This window comes from Sabethes cyaneus, chromosome 3 (assembly GCF_943734655.1).
Source record: "Sabethes cyaneus chromosome 3, idSabCyanKW18_F2, whole genome shotgun sequence".
In the NCBI taxonomy this organism is placed as follows: Eukaryota; Metazoa; Arthropoda; class Insecta; order Diptera; family Culicidae; genus Sabethes; species Sabethes cyaneus.
Genome location: NC_071355.1, coordinates 85,015,535 through 85,036,517, shown reverse-complemented (window position 1 = coordinate 85,036,517; position 20,983 = coordinate 85,015,535). Strand labels below are relative to the sequence as shown.

Here is a 20,983-nt window from a genome sequence, read left to right as displayed (position 1 = left end):
GTTGAGGGGGTCCAAAATACGTTGGTTACCCTAGTATGCGTGCGAACTACCTGAAAATCACGTAAATAGTACAGGAAAAGCTGGGTGGAAAATATTCACATAACTTCTCAGGTAATTTCGACGTGAAATATATTTTGAGTGCAGCACACGGGGCGAATCACTTCAAATTTATTACTACCAATTTCCCACGCTTTGGTACGCGATGAATTATAACCGTCGCGGGCGAAACCGTCGCCAGAATCTTCGCGGGGACAAGAATCGTTTATTTTGTTAAATATTTAAATCAATAGCTTACGTACTAGACAAGCATATATATACATATTACTTACATATTGCGGAGTTTCCACCTATTAAGAGTCCCACGCGAAAATTATTAGCGTGGTTATTTTCTGCGTTTACCACGCATGTTTGCAATTTAGCAGTTTGAACTATCAGTTTTTCGTTATTGTCAAGCTATCAAAAAAGTGAGCAGCGCGTTTTGTTACCAAAGAAATGAAGTAATTTGTGGTTTCGTCACTAACCAGAATGACATTAGCTGAGGATCGGTTATGTAGGAGTGAGAGGGGAGCGAAGAGTGGAGGAGAGGATCCGGGAGTTTGATATTTGATGTTTTTGATATTATTCCTACTGCAAACAGCCTCAGCGAGGGCCTCAGCTAATGTCAAAAAATCCTTATATGTGTGCGTGGTGGAATACTTCATGGGCAATATTGTGCCTGGCAGCTAAATACTAATACTAATGTATATGACGAAACGAAATAGCAACATTGTGGTTGTTGCTCTTTCTCTTTCTTTCTACAGTGATCTCAGTCGGTCGCAGTTTGATCGCAGTTTGGTGCAGTCGCAATTCCAAACTGTGGAAGTTTTGAAAATTCACGCAAGATGTTCGAATGTTCGATGTTTTTAAATGTAGATGTCAGTGATGCCAATGTGCATGCATGTTTTCATTTTGAAGATTAATTTGAGACGAACGAAACGATCAGTAAATTTGGGTGACTGACGACGTATTTTAGAAACCAAGAAAAAAAGAAAACATAAGCCCGTTCAAGTCAAGTGAGAATAAGTTCTCCAAGCCCTCTAGCCAACTTTTACCATCAACAACATTTCTACAGAAAATACGGAAAAATACACAGCCAAGTATTTCAAAAACTCTCTGGCATCTCTATTCTTCGGTTGCCAAAAGAATGTCAACCTGTCCGCTGTCAAAACAGCAAGCCGAAATTTCATTTTGACGCGTCAAAAACGGAATATCAGTGGAGTACATTTGCATTACAGATGAAAATTGCAGTCTTTTCCTGAAATAGTGTGAAATCCGGTATTCCGAAGTTGACGGAATCATCTACAACTTCTTGACCAAAAGCCTATGATGAATCCGTATGGTTGTGAGTAGTTTTGTTATCAGGTTATACATATAAATATCGATGGTGCTGTGTACCGTTAGTGTTGGGCTCTATCAACATTCGTTTAAAACTTATTATATTTTTCTTTAGAGATTAGGATCCCGGGCGCACTTAGTTTTTAAATAGAAGGTTAATGATGCATTACAGAATTATTTAGTGTGAAAATACTCATGTTTTTTTATTTATGTACCTCGAAGCTGATTTATTGGCGGTGGTGTTTCGTCATAGAGATTGCATCCGTTTTTAAGAAAGAAATCTTAAATTTTAGAAAACAAAAAAAACTAAGTTTATGTTTGTATATAATTGGCATTTAACATACCTTAAAAATCGCATAAATGTTCAGTGTTCTAAAGCGTAATAGATCGATAACATGTAAGATATGAAAGAAAACAAAACATCGATCCGTTCACGCATTTCTCAGTGTACCTTTGTCCTTGTATTGTAAATAATCATTTAACATCCTTTTGCCTTCATTTATCTGCTTTAGTTCTCTAGCGCTTGATTACGCTCAAGAAGAGATTGATGTATTGTTGTTAATGAGATTAAAACCTCTACTGGAGTTCACGACTGGCCTCTTCCTTCTTGGTTGGTTTGGTTGCTACTTTTTACACACAGGAATTTGTTCTTTTCGCAAGCGCACTCACGTATATTCCTCCGTAAAATTCCAATAAGTTTGCTATTCCTGTTTTCCTGCTCGGAACGAAGCTCACTGGCTACTACTGCACAGAGCCTTCGGCATCCTATATCGCTAAACAACTCTAGGATTCTAGGAAACTAGAGCGCACAAAAATGGCTAATAAGATGGTCGGGAAGGGTAAATGTAAGTACTATATTTTTATTATCTCTTCTATGTTCATATTGTTATCGTCACCTATTACTGTACCGTTATTGCTAGAGCATACCTAGTGCTCTCGTAAAAAGGTAGTGTAGAAAAAAAGGAACTTGAGAAAATTCTTTATTGGCATGTTGAAAACATCTAACTTTTGGTATAGTACATGAACTTCAGTGCACAAAATTTGTCTTCACTATAACGACAAATGGGATAAGAATTTTGCAGCTTCCCACGACAATCAAACCAGTTTTTTAATTGACCATTGTTCTTATTTCAGTACCCGTCGAATCAGAAGATGCTCAAAAATTGAGATTCCAAGTTGAGTTAGAATTTGTCCAATGCCTTGCAAATCCAAACTATCTGCATTGTAAGTATTCCTTTTACTTGGTAACGGTGCGGTATTATTTAGAACATAATTAGCTACTAAATTTAATTCTTCATCTATGTGGTATAACTGGTTTTCTATATTATTCTGTTTAGTTCTAGCGCAACGCGGATTTTTTAAGGACAACGCATTTATTAATTATCTGAAGTATCTGCTCTACTGGAAGGATCCCGAATATGCCAAGTATCTGAAGTATCCGATGTGTCTGTATTTTCTGGACCTGCTGCAATATGAACATTTTCGACGGGAAATTGTCAATGCACAATGCTGTAAATTCATCGATGATCAAACGATTCTGCTCTGGCAGCACTACACTCGCAGGCGAACGAGACTTTCCTCTCTGGGAACAACTAGTCTTACTGGGTTGGCTGTTGGAGGTCAGCCTGTCGGGGGCGGTGTGCAGGGTACACTACTTTCCAATGAACCCGTTCCGTTGGCCACTAACAATAATAACACCAATAGCACAAATGCAAACAACATTCAACAGCAACAACAGCCTCCTACGCAGCAACAGCAACAAAACGGAGGACCTATGGTCCAGCAAAATGGGTTGCCAAATAACACCGGAATGCCCGGAGTCGTCTTAGGTGCTTCTGGTGGAGGAAATATCAGCGGTCAAAAGGTATCCTAAGCAGGCAGTTCGATATGTACAGCGTTTCGAAAAGTTTAAGTTTTCTTGTGTAAAAAGACTGTTTTTAATGCTTACAATAAAATTTAGTAGCACTCTAATTGTTTGATTCGTTGCGAGTAGAATAATAAAGAAAGTTTTTAAATACTGCTTCATCATTTAGGTACTTTATTCTGACATTCGTCCCGACTTTCACACCATGATGGTTTGTGGTAGATATGGATTTGGTGAATTTAGATTTGAACATTACTTTTCGCATGGCTTTCAATATGTTTTAGATGCTAATCCTAACTTTCCTTGCCTGCAGTGTAACCAGTCGTTAAATATAAGTAAAGGTCAACCGATAATCGTCTGCTCATCGCTGCAAGTTTGCCTTGTATGCCAATTCACAGTTGTGGTTCAACTACTGGAAAATGGTTCCTATTTTGGCCCTGCAAAAGCAGTTTGCAGTCAATTCAACCATGCATGAGAATGTCATTTCGCAAATTTCACTTTCATTGGCTGGGCGCTGCAGTGCTTAGATGGGCATCGCGGGATGGTTAGCTTTACTACTGTTGTGCACCCGCAAATTTATTCCAAATGGTCGGGGGAATAGCTTTACAACGAAACGTGATACCTTTGTCTTTCTTTTTGACCGGTTTTCTCCCAACAACAACCGCACCTCGTGTCATAGAAGCAGAGGCGGCGACGGATAAAACGTGATCGTACTGCAGGATGCAACCCATCATTGATTGAACGTCGATATGGCTGGAATGTTTTACTAATGATGAAACAAACGTGTAATGGAAAGTATCAAAAAAAGTCTATCGGTACTCGCACGTATCGCTTATGGAGCATTAGTTATGAAATGGTCAAAGGGTTATTTAATTCCAAACACGAGTTGGGCATGCATAGTGGCATAGAATTAAAGTTTGGAGCATGAGAGTTCGTTAAATAAAAATTGATGTCCGCCACTTTCATTCATTCGCCAGAAACATAATTCTCTTGAATGCGATAAAAATTGCTACCAGTAATTGTAGAGTAGGACGGGTCAAAGAGTGTCAGTCAAGCTTCCTGTATGTCATATGACATTATTTCGTCTATGAAATAGGTATTTTTATTTTATACATCTCATCAGTACCTTCTATTAGTTATAATAGCCAGCAAGCTATGAGTTTCTGCCTAAAAATCTATCTGCAGTACCATTAAAAGATAGCAGCTAAAGCGCCCTTGACGAAGATTCAATTTGGAGCCCCCTAGTATCTTAACTAAGTTTTCTTTTCATGTGTATTAATCGAAGAATAATTTAGAATTTAGGTTGATAAATAGTTGGATAATGCGTAAAACAGACCCCATTGTGGTCCCTAGCCACATATCTAGCAACTCCTACCCCTACCTCCACGTGGTACCAGCCGGAATACGAGCAACCTTAGAGGAGATCGGGTAACCAACCCCGGTGGAAATTAAGGTCATATACCAACAGGAAAAGAGGCACAGTGTGTCAGTCAGTGTGTGTCAGAGTCAAGAAATATCTTCTCGGAACATTCGGCATGGACCAAGGCGACAAAATAAGGGCATGGAATGGAAGCTTGGTACCTGGAACTGCAGATCGCTAAATTTCGTTGATGGCGACTGGGTGCTGCTCGATCAGCTAGAACCCCGAAAGTTTGGCATCGTGGCACTGCAGGAGATCTGTCGCAAAGGCGAGAAGGTGTGGAGGATCCGTGACGGCAAAGCCCAATTTTTCCAGTTTGGTGGACCGACCAACGAGCTGGGAGCGGGCTTCGTAGTGATGGGCAAAATGCAGGATCGCGTAATGGACTGGAAAGAGAGGATGTGCGTGTTGAGGATAAAAGGCCGTTTCTTCAACTATACCATCATAAACGTGCATTGTCCACGCAGCTGGAGGCAACGTACGACAGGTGCTCACGACGGGACATCAAGATCGCCATTGGGGATACGAACGCCCAGGTCGGCAGGGAATCAATGTATAGACCGGCGATCGGGCCCCATAGCCTGCACACCGATATGAACGATAACGGCCAGGAATGCATCAATTTTGCGGCTTCTCGAGGCTTGGTGATCAAAAGCACCTTCTTTCCTCACAAAGATATCCACAAGGCCACCTGGAGATCACCTGACCAACGGACCTCGAACCAAATCGAAAAATCGAGAGCCGGGTTTTCTCGAAAACATCAGCAAAGTACGCTCCCTACGGAGTGCGGATATTGACTCGGACTACCACTACCTAGTAGCAGTAAATGTGCGGTCAAAACTATCGACGGTTTATACCTCGCGACAAAGTCGCCCTCCTCGGCTAAACATTCGGCAGCTACTGTGTTACCTGACTCACTGCGAAATGCGTTGTATTCGCGGGATCGTGTTGGTTCGAAAAGCTTCGAAAAATATCGCCCTTGTATCGAAAATATCGTTAATTTTGATCACTAAAAATAACGTACTTAAACATTATATTTCATGTACGCAATAATTGTATTGTGAAACTGAATTGTTATTTATGCAACTTTTTACAAATTAAATGCAATAACAAAAGCACAACTTATAAAAAATCGTTTGTTATCGATATTAACTGCATATGCGTTATGAACGAATAAAACGCATGGTTACGTTTTATTTCAATAATACGCATATTCGCAGTGAGTCAGGTAAAACAGTAGACAGCCCGCGAACTGCCGAAAACTACGCGCGCGTACTGGATGAAGCTCTGCCTTCCTCTGTGGAGCTAGATGCCTCGACCCTCGAAAACGGATGGAGTAGGATACGCTCGGCCGTCAACGAGGTCGCAACCTAGGTATGGAAACCTCGAGTGCACGAAATGATTGGTTTGACGGAGAATACCCAGAAGCGATAGAGAGGAAAAAAGAGCTTGGGAAAACTATCTGACCATATCCACGAGAGAGAATTTGGCCTAGTATCAACGAGCGAGGAATGAGATGACCACGATCCTAAGGACGAAAAAGCGCCAGAAGGAGGACAGAGATCGTGAGGAGCGTGTGAAGTGAACCAAACTCGCAAGGCCCACACACCAAAATCTGACATGTGTAGGGACGAGGGAGGGGATCTCATCACAAACGAGCTCGAGGGGGTCGACAGGTGGAAGCAGTTCTTCGATGAGCACCTTAACGGCGATATAGCAGCAGGAGACGCAATGGAAGTTAACCTCGGAGTACCTACAAACGACAACAGCGTACCGGCTCCCGATCTCGAAGAGATCCGGCGAGAAATCGGTTTGTTGAAGAATACTAGAGCCGCCGGAAAGGACCGACTCCCGGCAGAACTCTACAAAAACAGCCAAGAACCGCTACCAACGGCACTTCACTGGCTGATTTCAAGGATTTGGGAAGAAGAGAAACTACCGGAAGAGTGGATGGAAGGCGTAGTCTGTCCCATCTACAAAAAGGGCGACCGACTGTAACTGTAACTACCGCAGCATTACGCTGATCAACGCCGCCTACAAGGTGCTCCCCCAGATTTGGTTGCGTCGTCTATCCCCAATAGCAAGAGAATTCGTAGGGCAGTATCAGGCGGGCTTTATGGGGTCCCTTGCTGCTACGGATCAAATTTTTACTCTCCGACAAATCCTCCAGAAATGTCGAGAGTACAACGTTCTTACGCATCATATTTTCGTGGATTTCAGGGCAGCATACGATACCGTTGAACCCGAACTGCTATGGCAGATAAGTACGGTTAGTACGGTTTTCCGGATAAGTACGAGTATGTGCTACGTGCGCGTTTCAGGAATACTCTCAAGTCCTTTCGAATCGCGCAGAGGGTTACGGCAAGGGGATGGAGTATCTTGTATGTTATTCAATATCGCAATTGAAGGTGTGATCCAGCGAGCAGGCATCGAAACGAGAGGAACGATCTTCAGCAAGAGTAGCCAACTCCTAGCCTTTGCAGACGACCTCGACATCATTACTAGAAATCGTGGGACGGCGGAGGCAATCTACGCCGGACTAAAAACGGAGGCTAGGAGGATAGGGTTACAAATTAATGCATTGAAAACCAAATATATGGTAGGAAAAGGCACCCGAGAAAGTAACGTTTGCCTCCCACGGACAGTGACTATTGACGGCGATGAACTGGAAGTGGTTGATGAGTTCGTATATTTGGGATCTCTGGTCACCGCTGACAATAATACGAGCAAGGAGGTCCAACGACGCATTCAAGCTGGAAATCGAGCCTACTTTTCCTTTCGCAAGACGTTTCGATCAAGGATCATACGCCGCCGCACAAAGCTGACGATGTACAAAACGCTAATCAGACCGGTAGTCCTCTACGGACTTGAAACAGTAACTTTGCTTACGGAAGACATACGTACACTTGCCATTTTGAATGAAAGATGTTGCGGACTATTTTTGGCGGAGTACAAACAGATAAAACATAGAAAAAACATTTTCGTAGGCTAAATATTTTCACAACTGCTTGGAAAATATCGTAAAATGTTATGCACATAGCGCATTGTGGTTAAAATATTGATATTTTTTAATCTTTAGCACAGTTTGAGTTTAGGTGACACTGTCGGACTCGTTCTACCATATACAAAAGTTATTGTTGGCCACACTAGCCTCACCATAGCTCCCATCAAACTTACCCATAAATGCCAGATTTACAACCATTTGTGTATGCTTGAATTTTGGGACCCACCAATTATTCCAGTTTTTGTGAATTCTGGTCCTTGATGATTAAAGCCCTACCAGGCCTTGCTCTACCAACCCTACGAGTACGAATGCGTTATGTTCGGCGATCAATTCGTCGTACCATCGACGTTTCGCAAGCGAATTATTTATCAGCTGCATCGTACACCATGGGACATTTTACATCTACTGACCCAATATCGATGACGAAGTGACGCAATTTGTTCGAAAGTGCAGAGCGTGTGCTGCAGCAGCGAAGTCTTCAACGAATGCAGCCCAACAAGACTCCAGTCCGGCCGTAGCAACGTGTTCATATTGACTTCGCTGGCCCCATTGGTGGATATTACTATTTCATCATCGTGGATGGATTTTTCAAGTGGCCCGAAATGTTCCGTAGTCGATCCAACAACACCACAGCAACCAAGGACATGCTCCGTGAGACATGTTCTCGTTGTGGCAACACGGAATCATTGGTTTTGGATCACGGAACGTAATGTACCAGCACGCAGTTCCAGCAATTTTGTTGTATAAATGGTATCACCCATCTCCATACTGCTCCATACCACCCGCAGTCCAACGGCTAAGCTGAACAAGGTTGATTTCCTCAAACGTGGCCCGAAGAAGCTGATCTATAGAGAAGGTTCACATATGCTGGAGCATCTGCTCACATCCCTTTTGGTGTACCGCTCTACTCCAATCCCATTCCTGGGTAAACCAACATCTCCTGCTGAAGCGTACTCTGGAAGACCAGTGCGCAACACATTGGACCTGCTAAGAAAACCTGATCCTGTAACACAAGCTGAAAGAAACCGCAAGCAAGATATGCAGTTCAATCGTCGAGATGATGCTATCAAACGCAACTTCCAGGAAGCCGACCTGGTCTACGTTGAGCAAAATCGCAAAAACGCCAAGTCGCGGGTTCTCCTGGCCGAATCATAGAACGAAAGAGTTCCGTAAACTACAACGTAAATCACAGCGCTCCTAACAGGTCACAGCCCCGCTCATTATCATTTAAAGAATATCGGCAGTGTATCATCCGACACGATTTTAAAAATAAGTGACACAGCTGACCTGTAGGATACCATCCGATTGTCCCAAATTTACTAATTTTAAGAAATAATTCAGCATTGCCCCTGCAGCATGCAGCTCCGTTTACACTTCAGAAACAGTCGGTGAGCAAATTCTCTATTTTTGTACTAAATAAAGTGATTAGTAAACACGTTAAAAGTCCAAAAAAGACATTGCATGCACTACACAAATTAAGCGGATTACTTTTCATCTTACTTGGGGTTATACTTATTTTGATATTAAATAGAATACATTACCCGACAAGCTTGCACATTATTCTATAATAATCAGGTATCAAATCGATTAAGTTTTTATCGACTGATTTTAGTCATTGGTCATTGCATAACAAAAATAAAAATGGAAAACGCTCGCCATGAATTTTGCAACCCTTTTTCTTCAGCATCATTTCCATAAAATCCGTTTGTTTCGCCAAATTGCGTAAACATACATAGTGATTGTAAAATGTATATTTTCCTAAATTGGTATCCATTTATAGTAATATGGAATGACAATTATATAAAGTGGACGCATTTCGATTTCATAAATCACGCGTAAATCTAACGCGATAATTTACAATGATCACTAATTCCCCCAGTTCAACAATCTTCTAATCCAAAAAATAAAAAGACTTCCATAAAGTAGTGCAACCACCTTTTCGTTTTCCCTCATTTTATTCAGCCGTTTCAAAAATCAAATGCGCAATAAAAACAGAGAAATGGCACGATCGATTTGATAGTACTTCAAAAGAAAAGTGTGGCACCCGAAAACGGAACAGAAGAGTTCAAAAACACTACTTAAGTACCTGGAACAAAAACTGATTCATGTCCAAGTTAAGAGGGCTTCACTAAACAAAGTTGAGAGAAAAAAATTCAAGGAAAAATTACGGCGACTACTAGCGGTTTTTCCACGAGCTCTTGGAACTCGTAAAATCACTGGAGTGGCCAAACATGAACAAGGTACCGACCATTCACAAGCATGTTTTAACTTAGAAAAATTGGGCAATCGTATGTCGATGGGTCTGTTCCTGTACACTGAATTAATTTCTCGCCAAGATATTAGGTATTTGGTTTAAAACTCAGAACTTCCGAAACTGTTTCAAGAGAACAAAAAAGTAAAATATGCACTCGGTTGAAGCTAAAATGTCAAAACTAGAAAGAAAAGCAAACCTGAAACTGGAAAGGCGGTTTTGTTTACTTGATCGTGTCGCACAATCATCCTCAATACAGATTACTGCAGTATCTACCATTAGCACTAACCAGTATTGCATATATAATCCATAAAATACGCGTGATAACGTTTGTAGTATAATAAACGTGTAAAAAATTACGTTATGTCTCGCAAAGAAAAAGTTCCAAGTCCCAAAGGAAAAGTTTTTTTTTAAATTATGTTGGAATGACTCCAAATATACAATTTTGATATTGTTAAAATTCCATTCCTTCGAAAATATTTCATAATAATTGATTCTTCAACCACATTATTTCTAATATCGCTGTTAAAGCTATGTTTGAATTTTGTACATTTTTAAAAAAATGTGCGAAAAGCAGCCTTGAGTGTAATGTGAAAAGAAAAAATAACTTTAAATGTATCAACGACAGCGACAACCGGCTGACATCAAGTCAGTGACTCCAACGCGCCATCCAGCCGGCGACGAACTTTTTTTTTCTTGTTTGTCCACACGCTGCTCTTCATTCATGTTGGACGCATTTGTGCCATTATGGCAGCAGTGTTCGCAGTGATACCGCGCTCGGTAAATATACCTACACGGCAAGCTGATTCGATCATCGTCGTCAACAGTAACCGTTAGCGCATTTTTCATCATTGTTCGAAAATTATTTAAATGACCTAAATTTTAAGCGAAACGGGACCCTATTACGACAAACTTAAAGAGAAGAAAAAAAGAGAGAAAAGAGAGAGTGCTTTGAATAAGGTGTTAAATTTTGTCCACTTGCGGTATCTAGCTTAAAATGCCGCAATTTGCAACTAAGAAAGCTTCTTTACCGTGCATTTGCTACAACCGGGTCATTCGCTTGGAGCATAAATTAATGCCATAATAGTGCCATTGACATGCTAATTGAAGACCGAGCTATTAGCTGAATCAAGCTCAATTATGGAATATTTAAAATGAATTGGTATTAAAATTTAAGGTTAATAACCAGTGATTACATGTCAATACGACACAGAGAATAAGTTTGGTCATAGTATGGAATTTCGCCTAAGCACACCAATTTTCCGGTTTAATGAATCACATGTTTATTATGATACTAACTGACCCGATAAACTTCGTATTGCCACAAATTAAACTGTGTTGTACGTAAATGTGAATGTCGGATGATTTTTGTCACAATCTCGAGTTTTGCAAGTTTCTGGGGAGTTCATGGGTGTTTTAATATACAAATTTTCCTCACAGTAAAGAAGAAAACAGCTCCCCCCATTGCTTGGCCTGATAAAATAAAGCGGATAGCATTTAAATATTCGTCATCATTACAAACCACTGCCGGCCACTGCGGGGGGCAGCCTCCCGTAGAGATCACCTCTATCTAGATTTATTTATTTTTCTAGATCTACTGACCTCTATTACTTTTCTTCAGTTGGGTCACCCCTGCGAAATGGTACTTTCTACGAAAAGATTTTCCGTGAAATGGTACATCCCGCGAAAGGTTTTTCGCGAAATGGTATTCTGCGAATCTCTATATTCCGCATTATGGTCAACCGAGAATTAGTGTTCCGCAAAATGGTATTCAGCGAAATAGTTTGTAATGATGGCGAATATTGAAATGCTATCCGCTTTATTTTATCAGGCTAAGCAATGGGGGGGGAGTTGTTTTCTGCTTTACTGTGAGGAAAATTTGTATATTAAAATACCCATGAACTCCCCAAAAACTTGCAAAACTCGAGATTGTGACAAAGGTCATCCGATATTCACGATTTATGTACAACACAGTTTAATTTGTGGCAATACGAAGCTTGTCGGGTCAGCTAGTTGCCTATAAAAACACCCACATGCTAAATTTGGTTCCATTTGCTTGATTACAGTGGACCCCCGTTCGTTTGAACGATTCCTCATGCAAACTAACGGGGTTACTTTTTAATTTGAACAACTGGTAACCCGAAATATGCTGAAACCTGTGTGAACTGGCCGCCCTGCTCTTTGTTATTGTTTTGGTGGTTTATTTTAGTTGACAGTTACAAGTGCGAATATTGCATTTTCCGATCGGATTTCTATCTTAATCGTTAGAAAAACGAAATGTGAAACCGATTAAACACGCTAGGTCAGTACAAACAAATCGTGCTTATGTAGATTGTCTGCATAAACAAATGATGTCATGTTGAGAATGACATTTGAACCATTTTTAATTTGCACGTCGTGCAAATCGACGGGGTTCAAATTAAAAAGTATTCAGATTAAAAATGGTCAAACGAACGGGGGTCCACGGTAATCTCGAGTTATGAAGAAATTTGTATTTCATTTGTATAGCAGCCCCCCTCTTAAAGGGGAGACGTCATAATTCCTCTCCTAAAGAGGAGAGAGGTCTAGATTCACCATAGAAAAGAAATTTGCCTACAATGAGCAAACTTGTATTTCATTTGTATGGGAGCCCATTTGGCATGTGGGGATTTTTGGAGACAAGAATATTTTTTTGCGGTTTAAAACTGGCGTGATTCCGAGATATTCAGCAGCCAGATAAAAGAAAAATAATTAAGCACAGTCACCAGCAAAATCCATCAGTGTCAATTCTGATAAAACTAATGGATTATCCTACAAGTACTGGGCGCGATGATGGATAAGCTGGGGATCTGCCAATTTTTGGAAGAGGTTAGAAAAGGAACTAGAGAGCAGAAAAACGGCAAAACAGCTGGAAAGGACGGCATCCTCGCCGAACTTTTGAAAGTCGGGACCGAACAATCCATCAGGTTATACTAAAGGTATGAACTGAGGTGCAACTACCTACGGACTGATTGGAAGGTCTCATATGCTCTATTTACAAAAAACTCGAATGCAGTAATTACCGAGGTATGACTCTCCTCAATTCTGCATACAACATTCTCTCCCACATCCTGTTTCTTATACTGAGGCCGTTGTAGGAAACCTTTGTTGGCGAATACCAGTGCGGTTTTCGATAGGAACGCTCAACGACGGACCAAATGTTCACCTTGAGACAAATCCTCGATAAATTCTGGGAAATAAACTTGCAAACTCGCCGGCGTACGATTCAGTTAAACGAAATGAGCTGGGGCTGTGGCGAATTATACTTGAACATGGCTTTCCAAGCAAACTGATTCGAACTGGCTGATTCGTGCTACTCCGGATGGTTCAAAATCCATCTTCAGAATAACGAGTGAGACATTGGACTCTTTTGAGACGTTAGATTGTTTTTGGCAAGGTGGCGGACTATCGAATACGCTGGTCAGCATTGCATTGGAAGGTGCTCGTTAAGGGCAGAGAAGCGGTACCATCTTCACGAAAGCCCACTAGCTGCTAGGGTTTGCGGACGACATTGATATCATCGTTGTTAACCGTAGAGGTGTGGAAGAGACGAATACGCATCTTAAGCCGGAAGCTGCGAAGAATGGGCTTATCATACATTTTACTAAAAATGAAGTAGGGCACGAGAGTATATTTTCAGACCTAGTTCTAGTGGAAGAACAGGTAGTTTTGCCGTTCTTTGAATAAAAAATAGTAGATTAGTTACAGTCTTGAGAAAATAGTTATAACATATTAAAACTGTATGTCGGCAAAGTATTTTTATTGGCGAAAGAAAAGGCAACCCAGAAAGAATTTGTCGCACGACGTCGGACAGACGCAAGCAAAAACTTCGCGGGTATCGGACGATGTCTGACCGACAATTCTATCTGGGAAATAGGCTGAATTTAGAAAACTGCTAAAAATACCCTCCCGTGCCCTATTCAGTGCCTAGTAGAGAGCGTGGTTGAGGGTATTGGAACTGCGGTGGTAATGGAGATAATACGTAATGAAGTAATGAAGTAGTCGACGAATTTGTTTAGGTTGGTACGTTAGTGACATCAGACAACGATGTAAACCGTGAAGTAAAAAAGCAGAAAGCAGCTACCAACAGGGCCTTCCATGGATTACGTAGCCAGATGAGGTCCCGTAGCCTGCAACTCCGCACGAAACTCGCACTCTATAGAGCGACCGACGAGCGTAAGATCCTGCGATCAATTCTTGGCGGCATATTAGAAGGAGTATGGCGCAGGCGCATGGATCATGAAATATACCAAGTACATAAAGATGTGGATATTGTTAAACCACTAAAACCCAGCATGCTGCAATTGGCTGGTCACGTAGCAAGGATGCCAGATGAGAGACTAGCTAAAATGATATTCAGCAGAGAACGCGATTTGTTTGTTTTGTATTTGTTGTAAAAAATCACGAGAAGTCGAAAGGTCGAAAAAGTCAAGAGATCGAACAACGATCAAGCTTTTCACAAAAATGTCGTGTAAGGGAATGTTTTACCTTGTTTCACCCTACAACTTGTACTGCAATCTGAGAAAGTATTGATAGGAAAACGATCAACTGTAAAAGTGCTCCGATTTCGTTCAAATTTGGTGGGTTTGTTTCCAATTGAAAAGTTCTAGACCCATATTTTTTATAAGATGCTTAGGGTGCTACCTTCTGTGCCACTATGGGCCAGAAATTGAAATTTCGGGACAAATATATTTGCGGTTAAACGGTGTGTCTCAGCTCAATGTAGTCTTCGGCAACTTTTTGAATGAAAAAATGATGCATCTTTTGAAGGGTTCGTCCAATATTTCCGTGTTACTTTAACAACAATTTAAGTAATAACTTTTTGAGTAAATTTTTTTTCGCCTTTTTGGTTTCAGAATATTAAAGATAAACCAATTTCAAGTATTTTTTCTGAAGATGTCAAACTTCTACCTTTTACCCATTTTCAGCAATAGACCTTTGTTTATAATCGACCCCTCAAATCACATTTCTTCTTGAAACATGTTTATTTCAACAGCTAGCTCAATGTGATGTTCTAGACAACATTTTGCACATAAAAGAGGAATATTTTTGCTAGAGACCATTTTGCTTTTTCTGCATTAATTAATAAGATATAACTGTTTTTAGGCTAAAAACCGTTTGATCAAAAATGTGTATTTTTTCAAGGGTGGTGTCTTCGGTGAAGTAAAATAATAAAATATAGCGAATCTTCCTGCACTATTAGGGTGACCATGAATTCACCTATTAGGGTGATACAAATTTTTTGTTTACTTAAATAATTTTAAAAAGTTGTTTTCTCCAAAAGTTGCAAAAAACACTAAAATAAGCTACTTTGCTGAATAAAATAACTATCTATCTCTTACCGGTTACGAAATATAATGATGTGTTAAAAAAGAGCATTTAAAAATCAATTACACTCAATAACTTTGCACACGATTATTTTATTGCTTTCAAATGTTCTACAAAGTTATTTAGTATGTTGAAATACATATTTTCTGTGAAGACTGTTTGCCGCTAGGACGCATATTTATTAAGTTATAAAATGTATGAAAAAAAGTCCGCACTATTCCCAGGTATTCCCAGCCATGGTATTCCCAGGTATTCTCTGAAATACACATTTGGATACATAGCTTTAATAATTCCCTACAAACTGGTATGCAAACTAATTGCAGATACTTGCAGATGGCTAAGATATTCGGATTTTTCATCAGACAGTTTTTAACCTAAAATCAGTTATATCTTATTAATTATGCATATAAAGCAAAATAGTCTTCAGCAAAAATATTCCTCATTTATGTGCAAAATATTTTCTAGAACATCACATTGAGCTGTCTGTTGAAATAAACATGTTACAAAAAGAAATGTGTTTAGAGGGGTCGTTTATAAACAAAGGTCTATTGCTGAAAATGGGTAAAAGGTAGAAGTTTCGTATCTTCACAAAAATTACTTGAAATTAGTTTATCTTTAATATTTTGAAACAAAAAAGGTAAAAAAAAGTTTACTCAAAAAGTTATTACTTAAATTGTTGTTTAAGTAACGCTTAAATTTTGGACGACCCCTTCAAAATATGCATCAATTTTTTATTCAAAAAGTTGCTGAAGACCACATTGAGCTGAGACATGCTGTTTAACCGCAAATATTTTTGTCCCGAAATTTTAATTTCTGGCCCATAGTGCTGTGCTGAGTTAGGGTGGTCACAAAAATCGTCATGCTTTCCGATTTTATTTTATTTGTAACTCTTGAACCACTCAACCGATTTTAATGATGTTGGTTCCAAATAAAAGATATTTCATTCAAATTTTCAACTTTTATTTCAATATATTCGACTGTATATTCGACGATGATTATACCATTGATGGAGGGACGGTAAGGGAAAGTAATGAAAATTTTTTTGGGAACGGAGGGGAAGAGTGGAAAGAAAGGGGGAGTCTTAGGTAGCTACGCTTAACAAGTTGTCGTTGTGACTCCTACCTTTTGTCCAATGCTGTAAGGTGCATGGGTCGAACCAAGCTATAATCAGAAATTATAACCGGATTTGAACCCACAGCACCCGCCAGGACGTGTGCTCGAAGGTATCCGTGTACCTTTGAACCATAGATGCGCTGGACAAAACGAGATTGCGCAACCCCTCTTATTAATGTAGCGACGTATCTGGTTGGGTTATTTCTAGACACAAATTGAAATAAAAACAAGTTAGATTAAAACTTCTCGGTCGATGGTTTCTACAGTAGACGGAGGAAGAGGCACAATGAGCGTGCCCTTCTCCCCACTTGCCGGGGCCATTCTGCATTAAGAGGGCTTATTCAACGATTGGCTCATGGATCTAGTCCCTGGAAGGCGATTCTCAACAGCCCTGGTGCGTGTAAGTGATGTTGCTTACCGGTCAATTTCCTTTTGGCCCTTCATACAGAATCTAGTGAATATGACCGATCGCTCAATATGTACAATTCGTGTTGTCATGACCGTTTTTTCGGTTGAATTTGCCCACTGTGCAACGTTTGGTCCCAGGATGGTCCAGTTATGTTTTGACCAGCTACCATTACAGCAAAAATATGCTGCAATGGTACAACGTCAATGGACCAGTACATCGCAATACCTGACCTGAGTCCAGCAAATTGTCCTCAAGTCCGTCCAAATAAGAAATATTGGACGTTTATGAAACGGAAAAGCTGAAGATGAAGCTGCCACAAGCGACGTTGGTCAGATGAAGGATTCGAGGAACCGGCTGGCCAAGACTGATATTGAAGAAAGTGTGTGCCCGCTGGTGAGTGGTATCAATAGTAAAGTGAAAGAATTTCTGCGAAATAACGACGAATGGTACGTTTCAGTTTTTTTCATTAAATATAAAATAATTATCTTTCGTTTCATTGAAAAAATGATTTTAAAATATGCACGCATTCGAAAGTGCCTCATTTCTAAATGATGTAAGCTTTACTTATGGAGGAAAGTTAAGTGACTGGCCGATAGTATGAAGCAGGCACAGAATTCTTAACTCTGACTGCCCCTTATTCCATCAGCAAGTCACTCACTACAAATAAACTAGCCTTGAGGACAAGTGAGAGAAGTGGATAACATCTGTTCTGTCCAACTTATAGTTATTTAGGGCATGTTATAACATATAGCTTTCCAAACCGATACACAAACCATTATCAAATGCATTGCTTATATCAAACGACTTCCAAGCAAAGACTCATTTTGTGACATGCAATAATTTGTATTCCATTTAAGGTGATCAAGGTTAAGGTGATTGTCGCTTTGTCACTGATTAAACTTGTTTCACATACCGAGTGAAAAACTGCTTAAGTGACTAAAGAGCATTTACAGCTCTAACTGCTGCAAAAGCCATTTTTGTCTTGATAGGAATGCAATTTTGCCGTTACATTGGACTCCACGCAATGCTTCATTTCACATTATACTTTTACTTTTTCGTCAAGGAGAACTATTCAGATGTCTCGTGTCGGCCTTGATGTAGATTTCATCACAATGCCGAAAAAGTTTGTTAGTCACTTCCTATACAGCTTCCTTGCGCGAATTTTGGCTCCCGTGTTCTGTTTGTCACTCCGGTTCGGTGCCATCCGAACTTTGTTCAAGTGTTTGCACAAAACAAACCGAAACTTTCGCCTTTTTTGCCACATCCCGAATCGAAATGTTAAATTGACGCTTGATATGGTTAGTAACTACCGTCCTGTCCTGGACTTGTTTGGGTCTGCGGCGCCGCGTTTCCTACCGCTATACCATCGGCTTCTGCTGCCATAGCAATATTCCATCTCGGAGTAAGTTTTAAAAGGCTGCAAATTACTTCTATTTATCACGGCGTATGTAAAGGTATTTCTTTCAAATAATTTCCGAATCAATGAGCACTGGCTTTTCTAGACGATTTATTATTTTTTACAATATTTACATATTTGGTTAACGCCCGCTTATCAAATCTTATCAAGAGATGCATTATTTTCACAATAAATAAATAAATAAATAAATAAATTGAAGTACTTATTGCAAATTATATGCTCGTGTAGTCACATGGCAATATAAGGAATTAAAGAAAATTGTACCAAAACTTTTCCACATTGCATAAGAAACACGATCTTTCTAAGAATTATATAAATACTTATAACGAGCCTAAAGGTATTTATTGTTGGAAAGACCAGCAATATAAAGAAAAGCAATTATTCATCGTATAATGGAACACATGTTTGTATGATCAACTGTAACGAATATTTCGGATGCATCCGGTTTCTATAGTTTCGGTACCTTATTTCTTCCACCTTGAGCTATGAACGCTGCACTTCAAATGAGTATCAGCAATCTGTTTACTACTGTTAGATACACTTGCGGTTCACAACCGTTTAAAATCGATAATGGAATTTTGCCAATTAAAACATGGGTATATAATTGAAACTACTTAGCTTTAAATCAACATAAACAGAAAAGAAGATTAAACCCCTCATTACAAAATCGGTATCGGATCTGAAGACTGTCATAATTACACAATTGGTGTTGGAAAATATAACTAGAAGAATAGAAAAAGTAACAATTAGTTATCGATTTCCACATTGGCGCGTTTGCTGGATGCATAAAACGATGGAAGCTTATTTCATTTTGCAAATCATTTCACTCTCGCTGTTTATTTTTCGATAGAGTATACAGATGAGTGGTTATTATTCTTTTTTCTTTCTAAATAGCAAAGAAAAATGCTTGCTCGAGTTAATTTTGCAAAACCAGTTCATTTATGTTTGATGCACCTTTTTGAACCAGGCATTTTGAAGTCTTCAAATCTGCAAAATTTTCATTTGGATGCAACTTGAAAAAAAATGTTTCCGGTTTCAAGTAAAACGATTCACTTTACCATATACCGCTTCACAGAAAACCTTACCAGCTACATCATTAAAAACGAGAACAAGTGGTTGTATGATAAATAGGTTAGGTTTGATCTACACTCTCTCTTAGCCATCGGCTTTGCCATTGATTTCCATTGATACGCACGTATGCATGCACAACCTCATAGCCGGAGAAGATAATCATCGCAATGTTTCACGCGAAAAAATGCGAGCTCAATTATTCAAAGTAACCCACCCAGACGCTCGTACTCACTTACTATCCGATAAAAATTATCCTACAGCGTTAACATGTTTTATGGACTTCATGTTACACATGTCTTATTTTTACTTTCGTTGGACGGTACCAACCTACCGTCTAGTCGATTCTGGAAAACACCACCGGTAAAACGTACAACATGACTTAACTTAGTGCTTAACATAAAAACATTCGTATCCATTTTTTTTTTCATTTCTGTCTTTTTCCTATGTCCTGGTTAGTCACGTCGACATCGCCGCGTTTTCATTCTTATTAAAATAATAAACAAGATGAACATTACACTTGATGAGCAAAAGTTGCCTCGTTTTGCACTTGAAAATACGAGGATGGTTCTTCTTCATCCGATTGCACTGGAACTGAATTTTCACTGTGTGAAAACCTGAAACAAAAAAAAAACAACAATATGAATAGAGATCAAAAACAAATCATCTTATTGTTTTGTGTAATTGAAATCAATATCAAACTAGCAGTAAAACTCAGTACATATATATTTCTAGTTTGTTAAAAATGTTTACCTTTTGCTAAGAATGAAATATAGCACTAGAGAAGTTCATACAAATGATTTACTGAAAGTTCTACCAAACATTTTTGTTAGTTCTAATAGTCTACAAAGTGCTTATTATTAGCCATTTAAACAAATCCGATAAATAAAACAAATGAAATGAAGTCAGAAATTGCTGGTCCGCAAAGAATTAAAATAATTGTGAATTTATTTCCGTGCATATTTTCATTTGCAGATAATGGGCATCTTTTGAGATATTAACAAGATAATTTAGATTTTTTTTTTTTGGCTCAGTGAGGAAATTTCCTGCAACCTCTAGTTAGAACTCTAATTTAGGGTTCGCCAAATTATAGATAAGAAATGGAATTAACCGGAAGCCTCACCCACTGGAAGTGCTAATGTGTACTTATTTGCATCGTTAGTTTAATCAAATGATGTGTTTACAGCAGCACTTTGATGAGCAGTAAAAAGTAGCTCATGCTAGGTAATAGCATAACGGATTTGGGAATATGATGAACGATTATCTTTTTTGTTCCTATGTGCGTGCAATAACATCATTAACATGAATGAGAGAAGTAAAAGCGAAATGTATGCCCATCATTGCCTAAAACAAAGTGGATAGGAAAGAAGTCAATGGCATAATCGGTGAAACTTATTGCACAGCATGGCTATTACGGAAAAAGTGAGGTATTAGGTCAGATTATGCTCGACAGCTTTATTGACTGTAAGCGAACCGAACATACTTAGTTAGTCATTTATAATGATTCGATGCGAAGTTCAGGCGATACAATAATTCAATCAGAGATAAGTATGTAGGGGAAATTGACATTGTACTCAGATCAGTTCACTATTAACTATTATTATTCAAGGTCGAATAGCTACCCGTCAAATACAGCACAAGCTCAAGCTTTCGGACTAACGATTTACAGTACATTTTCAAATGACGTTAATTTTTAAAAGCCATAAAACTTATGATT

General features: G+C 39.3%; 2 protein-coding genes across 3 annotated transcripts; both read left to right on the top strand.

Annotated features, from left to right (window-relative positions):
* The first annotated feature begins 1,195 nt into the window (after window positions 1-1,195).
* Window positions 1,196-3,335, top strand: LOC128742631 (mediator of RNA polymerase II transcription subunit 31). 2 transcript variants are annotated; one of them, XM_053839051.1, is made up of 4 exons: window positions 1,196-1,381; window positions 2,105-2,219; window positions 2,509-2,598; window positions 2,712-3,335. In XM_053839051.1, exons 2-4 carry the CDS (start codon window positions 2,189-2,191, stop codon window positions 3,245-3,247), a joined length of 657 nt encoding a protein of 218 aa, XP_053695026.1. In that variant the 5' UTR covers window positions 1,196-1,381; window positions 2,105-2,188; the 3' UTR covers window positions 3,248-3,335. The 2 variants fall into 2 exon arrangements, with proteins under 2 accessions (XP_053695026.1, XP_053695024.1); XM_053839049.1 differs by having other exon boundaries at window positions 1,887-2,219.
* A 5,074-nt stretch (window positions 3,336-8,409) lies between these two features.
* LOC128739825 (uncharacterized) lies at window positions 8,410-8,817 on the top strand. The gene has a single exon (XM_053835324.1). The coding sequence runs from the start codon at window positions 8,410-8,412 to the stop codon at window positions 8,815-8,817; it is 408 nt and encodes a 135-aa protein (XP_053691299.1).
* The last annotated feature ends 12,166 nt before the right edge of the window (window positions 8,818-20,983 follow it).